General features: G+C 46.3%; 1 protein-coding gene across 3 annotated transcripts in view; it reads left to right on the top strand.

Annotated features, from left to right (window-relative positions):
* PPM1G (protein phosphatase, Mg2+/Mn2+ dependent 1G) overlaps positions 1-22,908 on the top strand; it is a 142,892-nt gene that overhangs the window by 75,164 nt on the left and 44,820 nt on the right. For all 3 annotated transcript variants that reach the window (XM_085613303.1, XM_085613302.1, XM_085613304.1), the window contains exon 6: positions 7,379-7,534. In XM_085613303.1, coding sequence (XP_085469429.1) covers positions 7,379-7,534 — 156 coding nt within the window. The remainder of the gene's footprint in view (positions 1-7,378; positions 7,535-22,908) is intronic.

Here is a 22,908-nt window from a genome sequence, read left to right as displayed (position 1 = left end):
AGATGCCCTCTGGGGTGCTTGGTACATTAAATCCCACACTTGCATCAGTGTGGGTTTAACGTGCTGAGAAGTTTGATACCAAACTTCTCAGTCTTCAGTGTTGCCATTATGGTGCTGTGGAGTTCGTGTTTGAGCTCTCAGCACCATGTACTCTTAAATGGCAGCACTGCACTTACAGTGCTCAGGAATGGACCTGGGTACTGTAGGGGCACAGGGCTCCTGCTCCTGTGCCCACACCATTGGCATAAGGCACCCAGCTAGAGGGGTGGCTGATGTATGCCATGGCAGTGTAGGTGATGGGCATGGCACGCAGGGATGTTTGCCATGTCGACTTTGTTTTGTCTTGCACCCAGACACCTAGCCTGCAAAGGCAGTGTGTGTGTGTGTGTGTGTGTGTAAGGGTACAGGGCCTCTAAGGGTGGCACAATGAGTGCTGCAGCCCTTAGAGGCCTTCCTTGGTCACAAGGCCCTGGGTACCTAGGGTACCATTTACCAGGGGCTGACATGTGGCCAGGGTTTGCCAATTTGTGTTTTGTGTTTTAGGGAAGGAACATAGGCCCTGGGCACCTGATTGGCAGGAGTACAGGGCACACTCAGTCACAGTACATTCAGCAAAAAGTGGGGGCATACCATGTGAGAAAGTGCCATCTTTCTTGCAAAGACCCTTTCTTGATCACCAAGTTGTCTTGTGCTGCCAGAATAGCTCTTTTGTGTCCTGAAGGCATCCAGGGAACCTTCCCCATGTGTGTCCCCATGATATTCCGGTCTACAAAGACCAGAGCTTTTCAATTTGGATCCAGTGCCACTCCATAAGTAGTGGAGTTGTGATGCATAACTGAAGTTGGTCATGTTGGGTAACCTTAGGCCCCCAGCGCTGCGAGTGTGCTGGGTCCATTAGTACATGATCTGCATACATTCAGAGCTTCTAAATGTAGATCTTCACCACCTTAGTATTTTCATTCAGATAGAATGCAGAAAGATGACATGTACAATCAAATATTCATTATTCAATTAAGAAAATTACCATAATAGATACAAAGAAAAATTACAAATCTGCAGCACATTATAAACTGCTGGTATAAAAATCAGAGGACTCTGCAACTAGACAAGGATACCAATTAAAATCTAAACTAAAATACATTTCCCAGAATACATGGTATTTGTTCAAAAACAAATGGGGGGCATTGCCAGAGCAATGGCTGAGTAGAAATCTTCCAGAGGCTCCGACGGCCCCATACCAATCCAGTCCTTAATTCTGCCTTCCCAACGCCATATGCACAAAAACCCAGAGCGCGAGTGCGAAGGGAACCACCCTGAAGGCGACTAATCGAACCAACAGACACGCCAAGGAAATCGAATTTGCATCGAAAGTATCCTGTGTAAGAGGCCGCAAATCAAAACAGCATTTGCAATGCAATAGGTCTCGAATTTACGCAAGTTTGAGCTATTGACATTGCAAATGGCAATGCCTATTATATTTTTTTTCGTTTTAAAAACATAAATAAAAGGCATTGTCATTTACAATGCCAATAGCTTTAACTCGTGTAACTGCGAGACCTATTGCATTGCAAATGCTTGTTTAGGACTGTTGCCCTGGCTGCAGCCTTGAAGTGTGCAGACATAACAGGGTAGATTAAGAACTGTGCTGTCCACCACCACCTCTTTCTGCGCCCCTGAATTCCACCCTCAGCTCCTCCCCTGCTGGAGAATTAACGAACGGGAGTGCCCTGTGGTTTTGTATTTTTCTTCCAGGGCTATCAAGTCTAACTGTTGCACAGGACCAAGGCGCTGGATGGTCTCAAGTTGCATAAACTTAAACAAGTTGCTGACATAATGTATATAAAATGGAAGAATTACAGCTCGTGATTTAAGGTATTCCTGAGGGCTGTAAACTGCAGAGTATGTGAAGCCAATGGCCCCTGACGATAACAGTAAATTACCTTGTAATCCAGGCGGGGACATATACAACTCGGACCGAGGGCTTTATTTCTTCCCACAGTCCTGGCCTTGTGTAAATACACTTTATGAGGAAATGCGTAACACATTGAGGGTTGCTCTGTTTCTCGTCCATCGTGCTCGTTGTCAGGCCGTGTCCCTTTGTTAGACGGATGGGCGCGTGCTTCAATCAGGCGGATTCCTTCGGTTTACAAGGGGAATGTTTGTTTGTATGTATGTATGTGTGTGTGTGTGTGCGCGAGCGTGCGCAGACGTGAGTGTGTGTGTGTGTATATTGTTCTTTTTACTTTCCATGACTTCTGGTGTGAAACAAAGTGAACACCATCCATTTAAAAGATATGCCAGCTAGACACAAAACGGTAGACCCAGACCTGCCCTGCTGCCCTTTGTGCTTGTTGTTGGTACTTTAAATTCCCACTCATTACACAACTTACGCTTTTTTTATGAGAAGATAATTAGGCCAATATGTGTGGTTTCAAGTTACTCATTAAAATCAAATTATTGATTGCGTTAGACACAGATACGTTGCCACCATGGCTCAGTCACACACATACACACGAGTGCGCACGCAAGCAATGGCTAGACAAAGTAATCTTTGCAAGTGCGACGGGCTTAAGTCACAGTGCACAGGAGTAGGGTCGGATGAATGAGTGTGAGCAGAGCAGGCCTTGATGTCTGGCTGCGCAGGGCCCTTTCATGTGGCACAGAATCAACACATGATTTACAACAAAATAAACCCGGAGCTCTGCACCAGGACTCCAGGCCATTCCCAGCGTGTAACAACACACACACGTCCTGCTCGCCGTTTGCAGTGTTCGTTCGAGATTGATGAGAAATTCCGCATATGGCAAACACGCAACTAGAATTATCATAGCCAGAAGTTGTTTTGGAAAAAACTCACCTTTTTAATGGTTTTTATTTTTGGGGGGGATCTCATTGACGTAATTCCAAGAAGCTCTTTATAGAGAATATTTGCAAATATTGATGTATTTATTTATAGCAACAAATAAAATATCGATCAGGAATGGTGCACACCTTGTCACTTAGGACAATAGAGGGTTTGAGTGAATTACTAATACCAATGTGGTTATATCTGCTATTAAGTGAGCTGTTTCATGAGGGTTAAAATCTAAAAGGACAAACAGAAATCTGAATGTAGTAGAACACTACCTACCTACAACAGGCCAGCGACGTGGGCAGTTGCCTCCTGCCTTGCAGTACACATACAAAATTAACATACTTGCACTGTTCGGCTATTCACAAGTACCAGTGTAACACTCAAATACAGCAATAAGCCAAAGAAAGGTGTGACCAGTAAACATTTGCGAAGGGATTTCCACAGCGCATCAACGCGTGTCGCTGCGTTTTACGTGACTTACATCCATTTGAGCTAGAAACAAAAATTGACATACGAGTAGCGGAAGCAGCATGTGACTTAACGGTCAGAGCTGCCGACATTGGACACGGGGAAGGTTCCAATATCGGGGGAAGGCTTAACGTCCTGTGATTTTGGGCAAATCACTTAATCTCCCTCCGCCTATTCAAAAATGAATGTATCCTTGTGAAACGTAACTGTTGCTCATGTAAAGCGCTCCAAACTCTTCGGGTTGAGTTTGCGCTATATAAAACTGCAGCAAAAAATAGCATGCTAAAGCTGTCAGAATCCCTCCACCCCATTGATGCCATCATGACAGAATGTTACTATTACAACAGGTAGAGATGGAGAAGGCGTCGCTGTTTGTAGTAGGGGCCGTCCTTTATCATCTGTTGTGTGCTCCCTTTTGCACTGGAGGTCCCATCTCCGATCTTCTAATGTTTCATCACTTCTGCCCTGTAGTGTTCAGCCAGATGAAAGCGCCCCGTGTGTTAAGTGTTTTTTGTGCTGGACCTTGGGCCTGCATCTCTCTCCGCAAGGGTGGAAGCCCGTCTCCTCACACTGTTGACACAGCGCTATTTAAAACACAGCTGTTGGAGGGCGCAGTGCCCAAGCGCCTATGGAGAGTAAAGCAGGCAAGAAAGAGGTCGTGGCTTTGAAGCGGGTTCCATACAAGTGCAAACAGTTGTTTAATTGGCTAACAGAACAGAGGAAGCTGCACAGAGCTCTCAGGTAAATGCTGACAGGCAGCTGAGGGTGCTGGTAGCCCTTCCGAGTGACAGCCAGCTGCCGCTGCAAGTGACGTCTGTGACCGGAAGCTGCTGAGCAACTTGTGGTAAAAATAGTACATAGTAATACTGATGGCGTGATCAGAATTGGCAGAGTGAGGAAGAGTTTGGGAGCGGCTCCAGATAATGAAGAGGATTTAAGAGGAAGCGGAAGAGTGAATGTCTTACTGCAGTCGACAACACAGTGTATAGCAAGGTCGAGACCTAAAAAGGTGGCATCCAGCAGCAGATTTTACATGCACTAGTGAGGTAAGCCTGGGAAACTAGTGTGAGAAAGTGGCATCTTTCTTGCATGGTATGCCCCCACTTTTTGCTGAATTGCTGACTGTGCTTTGACTGCGTGTCCCCTGGGCTCCTGCCAATCAGGTGCCCAGGGCCTATGTTCCTTCCCTAAAACCCAAATTGGCAAACCTTGGCCACATGTCACCCCTGGTAAATGGTACCCTAGATACCCAGGGCCTTGTGACCAGGGAAGGCCTCTAAGGGCTGCAGCACTTATTGTGCCACCCTTAGAGGCCCTGTACCCTAACACAAACACACTGCCCTTGCAGGCTGAGTGTCCGGGTACAAGACAAAACACATAGTCGACATGGCACACATCAGCCACCCCTCTAGCTGGGTGCCATATGCCAGTGGTGTGGGCACAGGAGCATGAGCCCTGTGCCCCTACAGTACCCAGGTCCATTCCTGGGCACTGTAAGTGCAGGGCTGCCATTTAAGAGTATATGGTGCTGGGAGCTCGTCAAACACTAACTTCACAGCACCATAATGGCAACACTGAAGACTAAAGTTTGGTATCAAACTTCTCAGCACATTAAACCCTGGGGGACCCCTGAGTCTATGCCCAGAACCTCAACTCTGCCAGTCGAGTACTTACCTTTAAACCGATAACTCTATTTTCTTCATAGGGTAACATTGACTGGCTTTTTCCTGAAATTTCTTCTAAGTGTGGACTTTTCAAATCTTAAAATATTCATCAAAAATCAGCCGATAACGAAAACACTCACCTGCTCTTAGGTGAGCTCCCAGTGCTGGATCTTGGTGCCCAGCACTGACTCTGAAAAATACTTACAACTGTACTTACCAGTAACCCAATTTTCTCCCATAGGAAATCATTGACTGTTTTTCTGTGAAATTTGAAGTGTCAATTTCTGCAATCTTTAAATATTCTTTAAAAATCGTATAATATCTGAAAACGTAATTACTTACCTGTTTTGGATAAAGGTCCCAGTACTGAGTCTAGGTACCCAGTACTGGATTACAAAAGTAACGAGAACATATTGTCCCTGCAACTTGAATTTTCTTCCATAGAGAATCATTGACTGTTTTCTTTGAAATATGTCAACTTTTAAAATAGCTAAATATTTAAAAATCATCACAGTAATTAAGTCGACTTAAATCACTTGATTCTAAGTACTGACTCAGGACTGAATCTAGGATCCAGTCCTGGAATTCCAAAAGTAATCCTAAAATTAATCTGTTGCAAATAACTTGAAATTTCCATTGAGCTCAATGCATTGTTGTGTTTAAAATAGTGTTGCCTATTGCAACCACTTGTAACTGTTTACAAAAGTCAATTGCATATTGCAAAATTATTTATATAAAGCATCTCCTTCTGAGAAAGTATATTTTAATGCCAAGTGTTGGTTCTAAAATAAAACAAGCATATATTTTTTTATATATGAACCATCGGCCTAGAGTTCAGTTATTGAGTGTGTGAGACCATTTGCTGACTGAGTGTGTACAACAAATGCTTTACACTGTTCTCTGATACTGCCTTACTGCTCGACCAAGCTACCACTTTAGAGAGTAAGGTTATATCTAACTTTAGCCTCTGTCAAACCCTTGGGGACTGTGGACTCTGTACACCCTGTACCTATTAAGGAACAGTATATACAGAGCCACTTTCTCACAGTCTTCACTAGTCCTTCACCATCACTCCCATAATTGGTCATCCGGATGAGGGGGACTGAGTTTGCTGCTTGGCTAGAAGCTGGTTGCAAAAGGATTGGTGACCTATAGGATCACAAACTAATAAAGTCCTTCAAACAAACTAAAATTGACCATGCTTTGTATGAGTGGAGAGACACTGATCCTTCAGACACACAACATAGACTGACAGCCAGCAGACTGCTGTGGCTCTTTGAAAAGTAGCGGATTACGAAATTGTCAGGCAAGCGTATTTTCTCGGAAAGCAATACATTAATTTCTCACCAGCCAGGTATCTCAACCCCTAGTGCAGAAAAGGTGGGAAGCAGAACTGGGGAGAATGAGAACTCCAAAAGAATGCTGTTTAGTTTGTAAGTAGGCAAAGGGGTTTGCTTCCTGCATGACCCTTAAAGAGAGACTAAAATAAAATATAGCTACACACTAAACCGAATACACTCATGGGGATCATCTCTAAGACCAGAGACTGTTGGAGGGGATGTGAAGGGAATGGTAAACTAACATTTACTGCGGCACTGGCCTATGTTCATGTTATAGTGGGAAGTGTTGTTACTCTTATGCAGATAAAATCCTGAGTCTCCCATCATATGGGATCTTTGCATAGCAAATGGGCTAATGTACCCCTTTCATTCTTTAAGAGGAAAATCACCACAATGTGATGCGCAGAACAAAAAAGTTAAACTGGCTGCTTGGGGAACGCAGGATTCCTGATCATAAAACCTGGCAACACAAAATTTGGGAGATGATTGGGATGGTGAAGCTCTCCATGTCCATAGAGCAGAAAGAGAAGACATTTGAAACCTCGGAACCCTATTTGTTGCTGTAGTCTACTTAATTCGAAGAGGTTACCTTCTCCAGTTATTTGAGTATTACGTTTGTTTTCTCATACATCAGGGTGGATGCTGGATAATGAGTAGGGAGATCACATCTGGGCATTTTGACGCATGCATGCATAGCAGAGATTGAGTTCCCATGTCTCAAAATCCTGTGGCCCTAGGCTATTACTAGATTTGGCTTGGAAGCAGTGAGTTGGCGCCAGAGTTGGCAGGGCTGGTGGGGGGAGTATTTGTTGTGGAATTTTCCTTTTGGCTCTCCAATTCCCTGCTGGTCAGTGGTTTTAGGCCGGTGTGTGAGATTTGAAATCTGTAATATAAACCTGTTTCATAAAGTAATGAATTCACAATTACTGTCTATATATCAACAATGTGCCCGCCTGTCAGTTTTATGACAGTACTTAATTCAGTATGATAGAGTAATCTTTGAAATGTGACTTTTGCTTGATTCTGACTATGTGCTCTGTTTGCATTGACAGGAATGTACTGAGGAGGAGGAGGAGGAAGAAGAGGATGACAGCAGCGAGGAAGCTGAAAATGAAGAGGATGAGGATGATGAGGAAGACAGTGAAGATGGGGAGGAGGAGGATGAAGAGGAGGAAACAATGATGCCGGGGATGGAAGGAAAGGAGGAGGTATGTAGCTCATCTAGTGCTATGAGAGTCTCGATTCACAAGGAACTATTACCAAGTAGTTGGGATGCCCCAAGCAAAATAAATAAATATATGTATGCATATAGGTGTGTGTACATGTGTGTGTATGTATATGTGTGTGTGTGTGTGTATATGTATGTATATATATATATATATATATATATATATATATATATATATATATATATATATATATATATATTCACTTAAAAAAACCATAGGTTTCACTATTCACTTTAAAAAACCATAGGTTTCACACATGTTATAGTTAGGTGGACATTTCACTCGTAAAAAACCAATGAAATTCCCCCGTTCTAGTTACTTCAGATAACTATAACTCGCGCGCCCGCAATCCACTGCTCATGACCTCACATATTACATCACTCATGACATCACTGATGACATCATCCTTGTGATAGAGTGGCGGTCGCGCAAGTTATAGTTATCTGAACTAACTATAACGGGGGAATTTCATTGGTTTTTTTACGAGTGAAATGTCCACTTAACTATAACATGTGTGAAACCTATGGTTTTTTAAGTGAATTTGTACGTTTTTTTAAATGCTAAGTTATGTAAGTATTCATATATTTTTCATATATTTAGTTTACAATAAACTACGTATTCAAAATTTTGTTTTTTATAGCGTTTTTCACGGTGCGCGCACCCCGCGATTTTTTGAAAAAAATTAAAATGTTTTTTCTGCCTTCGGGGTCCTTCAGGGACCCCCTGACAAAGGCTAGGGGGTCAGGAACTCTCTACCCTGCCCCCTTTTCACGTTCGCCACCTTCCTTTTTCACTCTCGCACTCAAAACAAACAAAATGGCGGCAGACACTTCCTGATTTCGACCGATTCGAACGTTGGCTGACATTTAACCACCAATCAGAATTACGCTCGCGCACGCTTTGGTGTGCGCACGGTGCGCGGCTATAGATATTTATGTGCTTTTAACTCCATTTTCTCAGGAACTACTGAACAGATTGACTCCATATATGCAAAACGCACTTCCCTGACCTGAGGACTACCTCTTTGCCAAATTTCAAGTAATTCTGTTCAGCCGTTCGGGCTGTACCTTCGACTAAAGGTCCTATGGGAAAATGTATGGGGAAAACGCGTTTTGGGACCCTCCTTTTTTCTCGGCCCCCGCTTCACGAATCCCCCCGAGACTTTCAGGGTAGGAGCTGAGCGGAGCGCCCCATTAGTTTGGAAAATTTCGCAAAGATTCGTCAACCGGCGCCAAAGTTTCTCAAAATAGAATTTTGAGATTTCCTATGGAAACACGGTCCTAACTATAACTATCTACTGGCGACCGCCAGTAGATTGTGTGTGTGTGTGTGTGTGTGTGTGTGTGTGTGTGTGTGTGTGTGTGTATATATATATATATATATATATGTTCGAGGCATGTGGGCTGCTGAATTCATATCTGTGCATAGATCGCCGCCTAGTGTTGGGTCCGGATGTTTGCACGTTGTTATCCTGGAAGAGTCTTCGAAGTATCACGAGATAGGTGACTCCTCCCCTGGACCACAGTGCGCATGGGCATCCTCTCCATCCTTAGATTGTTTTTTTCCGCCATTGGGTTCGGATGTGCTTATCTTAGCTCAAGTTAGGAAAATTTAGTTTAAGGCCAAAAGGCCTTTAGTTTTCGTCGGTACTGTTCCAGTTCGGTATCGACTGTTTTCTTAATTAGTTTCGAAACTTCTTCCAGCCTTTCGGATCCGTTTGGTCCGAACATCGACCTTACATCGACGATGGAATCAAGGACCCCATTCAAACGGTGTCCTGTATGCCACGCCAAATACCCACACATTGACGTCCACCCGGTATGCAACAAATGTCTCTCACCAGATTACGACGAATCGAAATGTATGGCCTGTGCCCGATTCCGATCGAAGAAGACTCTCCGGAATCGACGGGCATAGAGATTAGAAGCGCAGCAATCGGCGCCTGCCCCGGCCAACATCTTCAGCACAGAGGACGAGGATGTTGAGAGCGTGGAAGAAGTAAACTCCAGCCCCGCTTCCGAACACGATTCCCGATCGGAAGACGCCGATGAAGTGCTTTTTCACAGGGAAGAAGCCGTCGACGAGGTAGGAGACTACGATGAGGCCTTTGGGGCTGAAGAAGATGGCTCTAGCGAAGAGCCAGGCCTACCCCTCGATGCCAGGCCTACCCGTCGATACGGAGGCCGTCAAAGTGTGTCATTCCACGGCTCAGGTCAAGGGATCGCCTCCGGGCCTTACCCGCGATCAATCCCAAAGTTCTTCGGCCCCGCCTTCGGGCCCGGCCTCGAACATCCAGCATGAGCCATTATTACCAAAGACGACTGGATTCCCTTCCACGAAACCGAAACCAATCGTCGCACCAGCTCCACCTAAACCAAAAGTGAAACTGGCCGTGATCGGCTCGAAGACCTTCACTCCTTCGACGCCAACACAGACCATCGGCTCCGAACGCACTAAGAGGGATTTCGGCGCCGAACTCGCTGCAGCGGATATCTGTACCAACCCGAAAAGGAAGGCCCTCGGTCCCACTAAAGCGCCTCGGCCCCTGGCACCGAAGCAGTCGGCCCCGACCACTAAAGTCAAAATGGCCGCTCCATCTGAGTCCACTTCGAAAACAGCGGCACATGCCAAGTCATCGACTCCGACGACCACTGATACCTCTCTTCGGATCGATGACCCTGTGGCTCCAAAGCAGTCGACGCCTACCTCCACGGTACCGACCGGCACCAAAGAACCTTCGGCGTTCTCGGTGCGACAAGTTGCGGCGTCGTTGCAACGCATCAGGGAACGGGAAGCCCTCCGATCCACGTCGGGCCCCGACACGAACAAGGCTCAAAAAGCACCCTCGGCACCAACCAACATCACTTTTGGTGTGCCGCCATCCACGGCGCCGAAGATGTTCGAGATCCGAACACGTGTCCGCCAGACACAGTCCCCATCTACTGGACACTCACCTTCTGAGCCTTCACAGCCACAATTCATCGACGCCGACACTGGCAGACTGATGCTCCGCAAACGGAAGATCACTCCAGAGAAGGCCTTGGACAGAATACCTCTGAAGCACAAATTGCCAGCAGAGTCGGAACCGGTTCTGTATGAACGCTTGCTCACCTCCTATCAGGATCCCCAGTCCTTTTCTCCTACGCTCTCCGAAACCGACGCAATGGAGGACTACATGGGTGATGATACCACCTACCCTAGGGATATCGATCCTGAAGAGCAGCAGGACCCAGACCAAGCATGGGATGACCCTACAGACCAGGGTACCGCGACAGATACCCAGGACACGCAGCTTTACGGCGCCAAAACATCTCCCACAGAGGACACTGCTGCCTTCAATGCCCTCATAGAACGTGCTGCCGCCAATCATGGAGTACAACTCCACTCTGACACTGTTGAGGAAGACTGCTTAGTGGATACTTAAGCCTCCTCCGAGAGAACTATCAAAACTTTGCCCATGTTGAAAGGTGTTCTCAAACCTGCAAAGGACATTTTCAAAAACAACCAGGGCACGGGTGCTAAACCCCAGGATTGAAAAAAAATACAAACCTGCGCCCGGAGACCCTATGTACATTAGAGGTCAGTTACCTCTGGACTCCATGGTGGTTGCTAACGCTCGCAAACGAGCCCACTCGCAAACGGGTGATGCTCCTCCCCCAGACAAGGAGTCCAAGGTGCTGGAGACCTCAGGCAAGAGAATTGCAGCTCAAGCAGCAAACATCTGGCGCATTGCCAATACACAGGCCCTCCTGGTTCACACTACGACACGCTAGAATCACTACTCTAGCATCTGCCAGATGAATACAAAGAGGCAGCGGAGCTCCTCATCAGAGAGGGACAACTCCTTACCAACGCATCCATTAAGTGCGCACTGGATGCTGCCGACACAGCAGCAAGGGCAATTAACACCAGCGTCATGTTACGCCGACACGCTTGGCTAAGAATCTCAGGATTCAAACCAGAGATTGAAAACAACATCCTGATTCAGCCAGTCAACCCCGACTACTTATTCGGCCCAGAAGTTGACACCACCTTAGAAAAACTAAAGAAAGACACTAACACTGCGAAGTCAATGGGGGCTCTGCAAACGCAGAAATTTCGTAGTGGCTCCTTTCGTCGCCCCGGGAATAGGGGAGCAGCTAGAGGCCAGGGGTCACAGCAGCAATACACTAAAGGGGGCACACAGAGTACCTACGATAAAACCAACCGAGGTGGATATCGTGGCTCCAGCACCAAGGGCAGAGGACGTGGTTACGGCAACACCAGGTCCTCACCCAAAAACAAACCGTGACGCCCTCTCCCTTCCCCCCGACCACATAACACCTGTCGGGGGGGAGACTCCAGCGGTTCCTGTCCACGTGGAAAACCATCACCACAGACAGGTGGGTCAGGGACATTATCCAGCACGGTTACTGTCTCGAATTAACCTCCACTCCACCCAACATACCGCCAAAGCACCGTCCTATGTCCGTAGAGCATTTAGCATTATTGCAGCAGGAAGTGCTAAGTATGCTGCAAAAGGGTGCAATAGAGGTCGTGCCCGTCAACCACCAGGGGACAGGGGTGTACTCTCTGTACTTCCTAATCCCAAAAAAGGATGGGTCGCTCAGACCTATACTAGACCTGAGACCCCTCAACCACTACATTCTGTCAGAGCATTTCCATATGCTCACCCTACAGCAGGTTCTCCCGCTGCTCAGCCAGGGAGACTTCCTAGCCACGCTAGACCTCAAAGATGCGTACTTCCACATACCCATACACCCGTCACACAGGAAATATCTCAGGTTCACTATTCAGGGGCAGCACTACCAATTCAAAGTCCTCCCCTTCGGCGTGACAACAGCACCCAGGGTTTTCACCAAGTGCCTAGCTACAGTGGCTGCACATCTACGGAGACAACACATTCACGTCTACCCTTACCTGGACGACTGGCTTGTTCAAGCAAAGTCAGCCCAGCAATGCGCCAGCCACATGTCCCTCACCATCCACCTTCTTCACAGTCTGGAATTCTCACTAAATTACCCAAAATCACATCTCCAACCCGCACACGTACAACAGTACCTGGGCGCGACCATAAACTCTCTGGCAGCCACAGCTCAGCCAAATTTAGTGAGGTTCAACAGCATGCAACTGCTGATCTCAAAGTTCAAACCTCAACACTCCCTTCCTGCGCGAGTGTTCTTGCAGTTGATAGGCATGATGGCCTCCTGCATTTTCATAGTCCCGCACGCGAGACTACATATGCGCCCGCTTCAGGAGTGCTTGGAACGTCAATGGAAGCAGGCTCACGTGCAATTTAAAAGACCTAGTGTTGGTGAGCGGTCGGGCATACAACTCTCTGCATTGGTGGAATCCACAAAACCTTTGCAAGGGCCGACCGTTCCAAGAGCCTGTTCCACAAATAATACTGACAGCGGACGCCTCTCTCCAGGGATGGGGAGCTCATGTACTCAATTACACAGTGCAGGGACTATGGATGACACAACAAAAGAAGATGCACATCAACGTTCTGGAACTGATGGCAATCTTCCTCGCCGTGAAAGCATTTAAAGTACACTTGTGCAACAAAGTCGTGTTGATCCGGACGGACAACATGACTGCCATGTACTACATACAGAAGCAGGGAGGAACACGCTCTCCACAGTTGTCTCATCTGGCTCAGAGCATGTGGAAGTGGGCCATTCAGAGGAACATATTCCTCATGGCGGAACACCTCCCCGGCAAGGACAACCAGATGGCGGATCTGCTCAGCAGACACAGCCACCAGATGCACGAGTGGGAGCTACACCCATCAGTACTCCAACCGTACTTCCAACAGTGGGGTCATCCAGAGATAGACCTATTCGCCACAAGGGAAAACGCAAAATGCCAAAGCTTTGCCGCCAGGTTCCCACATCCACAGTCGCAGGGCAATGCGATATGGATGAACTGGTCCGGCAGATTTGCGTACGCTTTTCCCCCAGCGCCATTAATACCGCTGGTGGCACGCAAACTGCGACAGCACTCACTGACACTCATCCTAGTTGCTCCAACGTGGGCGCGCCAGCCATGGTACACCACCTTTCTGGAACTTTCCGTGGTACCGCATCAAAGGCTGCGGATCAAACCCGCGCTTTTGACGCAGAACCATGGCGAAATTCAGCACCCAGATCCGCAACAGCTCAACCTGGCAAGCTGGCTCCTGAAGTCTTAGAGTTTGGCTACCTAAACCTGCCACCTGATTGTATGGAGATCATCAAGGAGGCCAGGAGACCCACTACCAGAGCTTGCTATGCAGCTAAATGGAAGAGGTTTGTCATTTACTGCAACAACAATGACATTAACCCGCTAGACGCATCCATTCAAAATATAATCTGTTACCTCTTACACCTATACCGATGCAATCTGGCATACACCTCAATACGTATCCATTTTACCGCAATAGCAGCCTATCTCCAGAACAGGCAGCACCTCTCCTTGTTCAGAGTGCCTGCCATCAAAGCTTTCTTGGAGAGACTTAAACGAGTAATTCCCCCAAGACACCCACCAGCACCGGTGTGGAACCTCAACCTGGTCCTCACCCGACTAATGGGTCCACCCTTCGAACCTCTCCACTCATGTGAGATTCAATTCCTCACCTGGAAAGTAGCTTTCCTAGTGGCAATCACTTCGTTAAGAAGAGTTAGTGAACTCCAGGCACTAACCATTCAAGAGCCATTCATACAGGTTCACGCAAACAGGGTCGTACTTCGTACCAACCCCAAATTCATGCCTAAAGTAATATCACAGTTCCACATGAATCAAACTATAGAACTGCCTGTTTTCTTCCAAAATCCACAAAATGTAGCAGAGAGAATGCTCCATACACTAGATGTAAAAAGAGCCCTCATGTACTATATAGACAGAACTAAAGTCTTTAGGAAGACAAAACAACTCTTCGTTGCCTTTTCTCCACAACACAAGGGCAACGCCATTTCCAAAGCAGGTATAGCCAGATGGATCGTTAAATGTATTCAAATCTGCTATCAAAAGGCTAAACGCACATTAACGATTCCCCCACGAGCCCATTCAACACGTAAGTTAGGGGCGTCCATGGCTTTCCTGGGAAACCTTCCCTTTCATGAAATGTGTAGAGCAGCCACATGGTCCACTATACATACATTTACCAAACACTACTGTGTAGATGTACATTCAAAACAGCAGGCAGCTGTAGGACAGGCTGTTCTCAAAACTCTTTTTCAGACCGCTGCAGCTGGCACTGGTGGCCGCCGCTAATGGGAGGTACTGCTATTTATTCTATGCACAGATATGAATTCAGCAGCCCACATGCCTCGAACTGAATTTGCTACTTACCAGTATGCATCTGTTCTTGGCATGTAGGGCTGCTGACATTCATATCGCCAACCCACCCTCCCCGGCGCCTGTAGCAGCTGCAGCTCTCAGAATTACCGTATAGCATGGTCATCACTTTCTGTATCTACTCCATCACTGCCACAATGGCGAAAAACAATCTGAGGATGCCCATGCGCACTGTGGTCCAGGGGAGGAGTCACCTATCTCAGGATACTTCGAAGACTCTTCCAGGACAACAACGTGCAAACATCCGGACCCAACACTAGGCGGCGATCTATGCACAGATATGAATGTCAGCAGCCCTACATGCCAAGAACAGATGCATACTGATAAGTAGCATATTCAAACTCGTGCATCCTAGGTGTGTTGATCTATCTACCTCTATCATGTCAGATTCAAAGTTGCTTCTGGAGTTTTTTGAAGGATAACACCAACTTTCAAGTTTAGAAATAGACTTCATTCTCAACGAATACCCCAGGAGCAGAGTGTAGGACAGCAGCTCAGCAAATCCTTTGCAACCTCTACGTACACCAAGAATTTCCATTCCAAGATAGAGCAATAGGACACTGCAGAATTCTGTATACCTAACTGGATATGTGCATGACCGTTCACAGCACACTTGTGACAAAGGCACTCTCCTGCGGTACCATTCCATTTTTTATCATGGAAAGCTGGCATCAGAAAAAGGGGGACAAAGTACTAGATTAGCAGTGCTGGATATTGGTTTCATCAGAGCATAACCCCTTCCGGTTCTGCACTTGTGATTGGCTTCTATGGGTCCCAGAACCTGCAGACCAGAGGTGGCAGATTGGTTTTAAGAAGTGAAGAGGGACAACAAATCTAGTCCCCCTTCTACTCTAGCGGAGCTAAGGATTGCAATATCATTCCATGTTTTTAGACCCCTTTTTAGGTCTCGCCTGAGCCAGCGCATGTGCTGGTCTGGCGAGACATTTAGTGAGTGGGCTTTAGAAATCCTACCACAAGCTTTTGCTGGCCTAGAGCGTGCGGTTACGTGCACAGTAACGCGCTTTCCTCGCATCGCTCGAGCAGGCACCATCTGGCTTTCCTCTCGCTTGCCACTTCCAGGCGTGCGCACCACTCGCAGGCTCATTCCTGCTCCCCCCCTGTCAGTTAATAGTTAACGTTCTCGGCCACTGGGCCGCACTTGTGTTTTAACGCTTGTTTATTTCAAGAATTAGGAGTGTCATTGGCATGAATGCAAATCTAAAGCAAAAAGCGAAGTGGCGTTTGTAAACCTAGTCGGCTATCGGTAAAACTACTCATAAGGGCGATGCACACGGCCCTTCATGGGACAGATGCAAATGTGCAGCGGCTTCATCCCGCCTACTACAAAACCGAAACCTAAATCTCACGGACTGGCCTTGTCAGGGGGGCGTGGCTCCCTCTCCCGCGCAGCTGGGTTCTGCCTTGGAAACAAAACTTTGCCTGCAACTAAACACTTGGGAGCTTTTGACAGAAATAGCTGACTCACAGCGCAGATGGCTGCGCACTGAGGTGTCCGACTCGGATCCCGCATAGTTTTTTTGCATCACCTGGCCGCAGATCTACCTCTGTCAGCTGTGTTTCTGAGTTGGCACCATGGCCCCGCGGCCGCCAGGGGGAAAAAAAAAGGGCGCCTGCAGCTTCTGCCACAAGCGCGAGCAGACCCCAGTTAGCGGCATCCTGTACAAGACCACCGACGACGAGGTGGCGGCTCACTTCAACTGCATGGTAAGAGCTAGAGGTGTGCTGGTCGCTGAGGAGGTGGGTTCTGCGCTAGGCACTAGCCTGCACTAGAGAAACCACATGTCCCGGACACTCCCGGCTTTTCAGTTCCCGGCATGCCAACACTTTTTACTAAAAAGACACATTGGTTAAAATATTATGCGTGCTCACATTCTCTCTCCTAATAATACAAAGCACGCTATGGACTGCACAGTGTTTTAAGGCATTCCCTGCTGCGCTTCCTGGCCCTTGCCTCGTTCATGTAGCATTGTGGCAGGCGTCGAAGAGCTGGGATCAGCAATTGAAGGTACTCCAGGACAAGGTTACCAGATTCCAATACACAGGGCGAGGGGTTTATTTCGTAGGTCATTATTTACAATAAATTATTCAACTCACTTTCTACAAAAATGACATAATTTTTTTATGGCAAATCAAGTCTTGGAAAAGGGCTCGGTTTTTTTTCCTTTTAAATTCGATCCAATTAATTTCCTTTAATATTCCATACGTATTTCTTCACTAGCTCCTCCCTCAAATGTTATATAATTTACTTTCTAGTGCTTGCCAATAGAAAACCATGACTACACACCCCAAAATTCAATACTACACTGATTAAATAAAAAATATATATATATTTTTGTTATATAAATCGCGAACTCGACCTGAAGGTGTCGGAGCGTTTTACATGAGCGCCAGTTTTGTTAGAGTGGCACATTCATTTTGTTAGGCACAGGGAGATTAAGACATTTGCCCAGAATCACAGGGTGTTGAGTATCCCTGCCGAGACAGGCACCCTATCCCCCGCTTCAAGGTCGACAGCTCTAGCCGTTAGGCCGCATCCTCAATTGCATTGCGACATGGGAGATCAACAGTATCTTTTTTTCAGTGTGCTTTCAAAACCTGAAAAAAGTGCTCCGCAACTAAAACATTGGTGTTTTGTGTCTTTCATATGTTTAGCTTGCCTTATAACTCCGTGGATGTGTGCTGTCCTGTGTCAGTGATTTTGCCATGTAATCCTTCTGTGTTCAGGGTTGATACTAATTTCTAGTTCTACTTATTTGTCTATGGTGCGTACAAGAAAAATTCACTTTTAGATGGGTTCTATAGCTGTCTTAATGATCCCTGGCTGATCATTAAAACGAAGAAAGACCATGTTAAACAAGCATTGGCATAGCCAATGGGTCTCGCCTTTGGGACCGTATAAGTGTTTAGCCGTGCAACAGTTGATGTGGTTGCACCAAGGATATTATGCTGCATAACTAAATAATTAAAAGGTCCCAATGGCGAGACCTATTGGCTATGCCAATGCTTGTTTTATAGGTGGACAGGTGTTGCAGTGTCTTGTAATGTAAGTGATGAATCTCCTCTTAGATCCAAGGATAAGGTCCTGACGTGTAAATTTCAGAATGTAACAGTGGAATGTCCGATTCAAATAAGATTTTATTAAAGAGTACCTGGTGGTGAGAAATAGTTCAAGCAAAACTGCTCTCGATGAAGCAGAGTGAGCGAATGAAGCTCAAACTCGTGGGTTGAGAATGCAGTTCTGATTTATTTATTTCCTGAGTTTGCAGGAAATAAAAAACGTTCCGAAATTAGAAATCGAAGTTGAAATATGGGAGTTCTATACTACAGCACGTCAAATGGTAGTTGGTTGAAGTCTTACAGTATCACTTTGCTGTTTAACTGGAGAACTGCTAACCACAGTAACTGTGGAAGAGTTAATGCAGCCTTGGACGGAGTGGGGGAAAAAAGTTCGAAATACGAAAAATCAATAAATAACAAAATAAAGCAGGACAGAGTGGTCGCAAAGAGGCCAGAATGGTTTTATTCACACCCAAATACATTCGCGCCAATTTACAGAGTTTGCCAGTGAAGCGCTATTTTAGTTTTATCGTCTTTCTTTGAACAGCATTGTTTTATACAGGTGGGGGAGTGCACCATTCCTGGAGGTATTTCAATACCTGGTTGCGTGGATTAGAAAACGTTTAATGTGATCCTTATCAGCTATTTTTCATACTTTATTGATTTTACAGAGTGCCCCAACTAATGTGGGCATGCGAATACTGGATCCGTAGGCAGAGCAACAGATATTGAATAAGCAGAAAAACCTGAGCTCAGTTTAGATACATTCAAGAAATAGGTAGTGACCTATGCAAGGCAACAATATTATTGCATCTACATGCAGTTGAGGATTTATCAAGAGTTAATTGGCAGTATGTTAACCATATAATTCGAAAGAACACTAATAAATAACCCAACCCCCCCCTTCCTTTCTCCTGGCTCACCCCATTATGCTTTAGCATATTCCGAGCTTGCTTTGGCTCCAAACTCCTCCAATCCAGAGGGTTCGATCATTTAGCAAGACATTATCATTACCTCCAGGTCGTATGGCCGACTGCTGTGGGTAACTTGGCATGGTTGTGTGTCGGGGGAAGGGTAGCTTGTGTTTTATTTGCGTTGCGGAATAGGGGGTTCAATTGCGTGAAGAGCCTCAAGCATTAGATCCCTTTCCATGGAGATCAGTGTTTTTCTAAGGCCCCTATAGTCTTCTCTCCTGATGGCTGCGCTTTCTGAATTGCACCATCGAACTGCCTCCCTATGCCATGAGTATAGTGTTGGGGGGGAGGGACGGCTTCCAACTCGGTGTTGGAGCGCTCCGCTATAAGTAGGGCCAAATCAGCAAACTGAAGCTGTACTTCTCCAGTATTCAATCTTTCATAGATTCACATGCTTGTATCTTTCCCCGTCGTCATGGTGGGAGTCTCACGGTAACAGAATGACCACAGCAGTATAAGAAAAAACTGCATAGCAAAATCCCATAGGGAATCCTCTTATTTGGTAACCAAACCTCATCATTATTTGGTCCAAGACTCAGCCAATCGGCTGCCAGCCCTGACATCACACTCCCCAGCAGAGCCTTCCTGCCTCAGATTTCCAACCGCCTTCGTGTGAGGAGGAGTCTCCCTGAGCCTTGCTCAGTTTTGTTCGTGTGTGAACTTTTGTCCTCTTGTTCATCTGGAGATTCATTCTCTTTACTGGATTGAGGTACTGTGCTTCATATTTTTTGCTTACTATGGCTGAAAGCTCTAAAAAGAGGCTCTTCAGGCCCTGCAGATCCTGTGGAAAGCCTAGATTGTTTTCTGAAGACCCCCACAAGGACTGCTTATATTGTCTGCACCCAAAACATGTGCCTAAGGACTGTAAGCATTGCAGAACCTTTTCTGCGAAAACCCTACGTGACAGGGAGGCACGACTTCTGTTGTGGCTTCAAAAGAAGGTGGTCACTTCAGAATCGGACTCTGAAGAGGAACCTAGAACTTCAAAAAAGAGGAAGTCTTCAGCTTCTGAAGATAACACAGAACTTAAAAAGCAAAAAACAAAAGGCAAAGAAGCTTCTTCGTCTTCACTTCCTCATACTCCTCTTAAGAAATCAACAGAGTCTAGAGAAGTCTCCTCCGCTCCGTCGACGAAAATTGGGGCGTCGCCGGCTTTGATTTCAGTAAAATCGTCGACGACTACCATTTCGACCACGACAGCTACGTCGACGACTAAAACATCGTCGTCGAAGAAAGGCTCGTCGACGATCCTGTCGACGGGGAGGCCAGGTCCGACGTCGTCGACCCATCATCAGCAACAGCGTCTACGACTTCGTCGACGATAATTCAGTTTTCCACGTCGGCGAGATCTCAGTCGACGGGAGCTCCGTCGACGGCATCTTTTAAATCTCCAAAGGCAAAGACAATAATCTTTAAAATCTATTCTATCGTCGACGGGCTCGTCGACAAAGAAGACTAAATCATCAGATTTTACGGCTTGGACAAAGATTTCTCCGCTTCCTCCATCTAATCTGCTTGAATTGCAGTCAGAAGATGAAGAGTCTTCAGGAGTGGCGTATAGTCCGTCCCAACTTCAGATTAAGAGCCAGGAGACTGAATATGAAGAGTATCAGGAGGTTCAGGAAGTCTTCTCTTTCCAAGATCGTCCTCCACAGGATTCAAGGAGGTATGAGTCATTCCAGCAGTCATATGACTATGAAGAAGAGGAAGAACCTCCGCCTGATCTTAGAGAGGATACTATCTCAATGCCGATTTCCCTAGTAACTGACTTGCGGCTTATGATCAATGATTACTATCGGCGCTTTCCCGAAGCTAACACTCAAGTGTCAAACTTCAGATAAGCCCGCACAAGTTCAACCACCTCATTCCTCTCCCAAGACTACTTCTCAGAAAATTCAATCTCCCCCGATTGTGACAATTGGAGATGATTTGGAGGAAAGTGGCGTGGATCAACCGGAAGAAGGAGAACTTCTTCAAGATACTCAGGTTGGGGATGAAAGGGACCAATATGTTCTTCCAACTACTCCGTCTCCATCACCGGCGCATTCTCCGCCACAAGATATAGGAGGTTTCCATGATATCATGGAGAAAGCGTCAAAAAGATTTGAGCTTCCACTTCCAGTACAAGAAGCCGAATGTTTCCTCTATGACTTCAAGGAGGATTCAAGGAAATCTATTAGGTCCATACCAATAATCGCTCACATTTGGGAGGAAGGATTAAAAATAATGAGGAACCCGGCTTCAGTGGCTGCTTCAGTTCCTCGAATAGAGAAGAAATATAGAGCCCCAGAATCTTCTCCGGCCTGTTTATTTGGACATCCGCGACCGGAATCTGTGGTGATGCAGACCGCCCAAAGGCACTCCAAAAATCCGGTGTCTACATCAGCAGTTCCCCCGGATAAAGAGGGGAGGCGAATGGATGGTGCAGGGAAGCGTTTTGCTGTGATGCCAGCGTCTTCCATAAAGGCCTCTAATGCGTTAGCCCTCATCAGCAGATTCAATAGGCAGATGTGGTCTGATATAGCACCTTTTCTAGCTCATCTGCCAGAGGATAAAAGAGAAGAAGTGGCTGCCATCTTGCAAGATGGGGATAGGGCAGCCTCAGAATCCATAGACATCGCTATGGATTTGTCCTCAGTGGCGTTCAGGCAAATGGCAGGCGCAGTGGCCCTGCGAAGACAAGGATGGCTTAAAGCCACTTCTTTTAGGCCAGAAGTGCAAGCTAAAATAGTGGACATGCCATTTGATGGAGAGAACCTATTCGGAAAGCATGTGGATGATGCCCTCCAAAGTATAAAAACTGACACGGATACAGCGCGTGCGTTAGGATCCCTTCAACAGGGCAGGTTCCAGTACTTTCGGAGGAGAGGATCCAGGGGACAGTTGATGCAAAGGTCTTCTTTTCAATCAAATAGATATCCGCCATACAATCAGCAGGGATTTCGCCAATACTCAAATAATCAGCAATTTCGTTCAACAAATACTTATCAGCAACAGTCCAGAGGGAGATCATCTGCGAGAGGCAAATCGCAGCAATCCAATCGACGACAATGACTTTGTCAAGGCACCCGCCACTTGTTCAAGAAGCAGCAATCATTACCGGTCTTCATTTTATCCAGCCTGGCTGTCAATAACAGATGGATGGGTTTTGGATCTGATTCAACATGGCCACACCCTCGAGTTCGTACAAAAGCCTCCAATTCAGCCTCCTCTACACAGGAGACAAGAACATCTATCAGCCTCAAGGGAGAAGTTTTAGCTCTACTACAAAAAGAGGCAATAGAAGAAGTTCCGCAACTTCAACGAGGGAAAGGCTTTTATTCGCATTTCTTTCTCATAAAGAAAAAAGACACATCAAAATGGAGACAAGTAATGGACCTGAGGTCTCAACAAATGCATCCAAAAAAAATCATTTCGAATGCTATCGCTGCAGGAAATGCTCCTTCTGATTGGCAAAGGAGATTATTTGGCATCCCTGGACCTCTTAGATGCTTATTTTCACGTCCCAATCCATATAAATCACAGAAAATGTCTGCGCTTCATGGTGGCGGGGCGCCATTATCAATTCAAAGTATTGCCTTTCGGCCTAAAGTCGGCGCCGAGAATCTTTACGAAGTGTATGGCAGCACATCTAAGAATTCAAGGTCACCAAATTTACCCATATCTAGACGATTGGCTCATAAAAGGTGGTTCGTTCAGGGAAGCCCAACATTCTCTTCAAGTTTGCATGAACCTTTTCAATCGCCTAGGTCTCAGAGTCAACCTAGAAAAATCACATCTCAGGCCATCGCAGTCCCTTCAATTTCTGGGAGCTTTAATTTGCACGAAGGAGCGGAGGGCTTATCCTTCAGAGGAACGTATTCAAAAGATCATAAAGCTGACGAAGCAATTGCAAATAAAGTCCGTTTCAGTAAGAACCTACAAATCGTTGTTGGGGATGATGTCCTCTTGTATCCCCCTACT

This window comes from Triturus cristatus, chromosome 6 (assembly GCF_964204655.1).
Source record: "Triturus cristatus chromosome 6, aTriCri1.1, whole genome shotgun sequence".
Classification (NCBI taxonomy): domain Eukaryota; kingdom Metazoa; phylum Chordata; class Amphibia; order Caudata; family Salamandridae; genus Triturus; species Triturus cristatus.
Note: the sequence above shows the minus strand (reverse complement) of the source record. Positions and strands in the feature narration are given on the sequence as shown.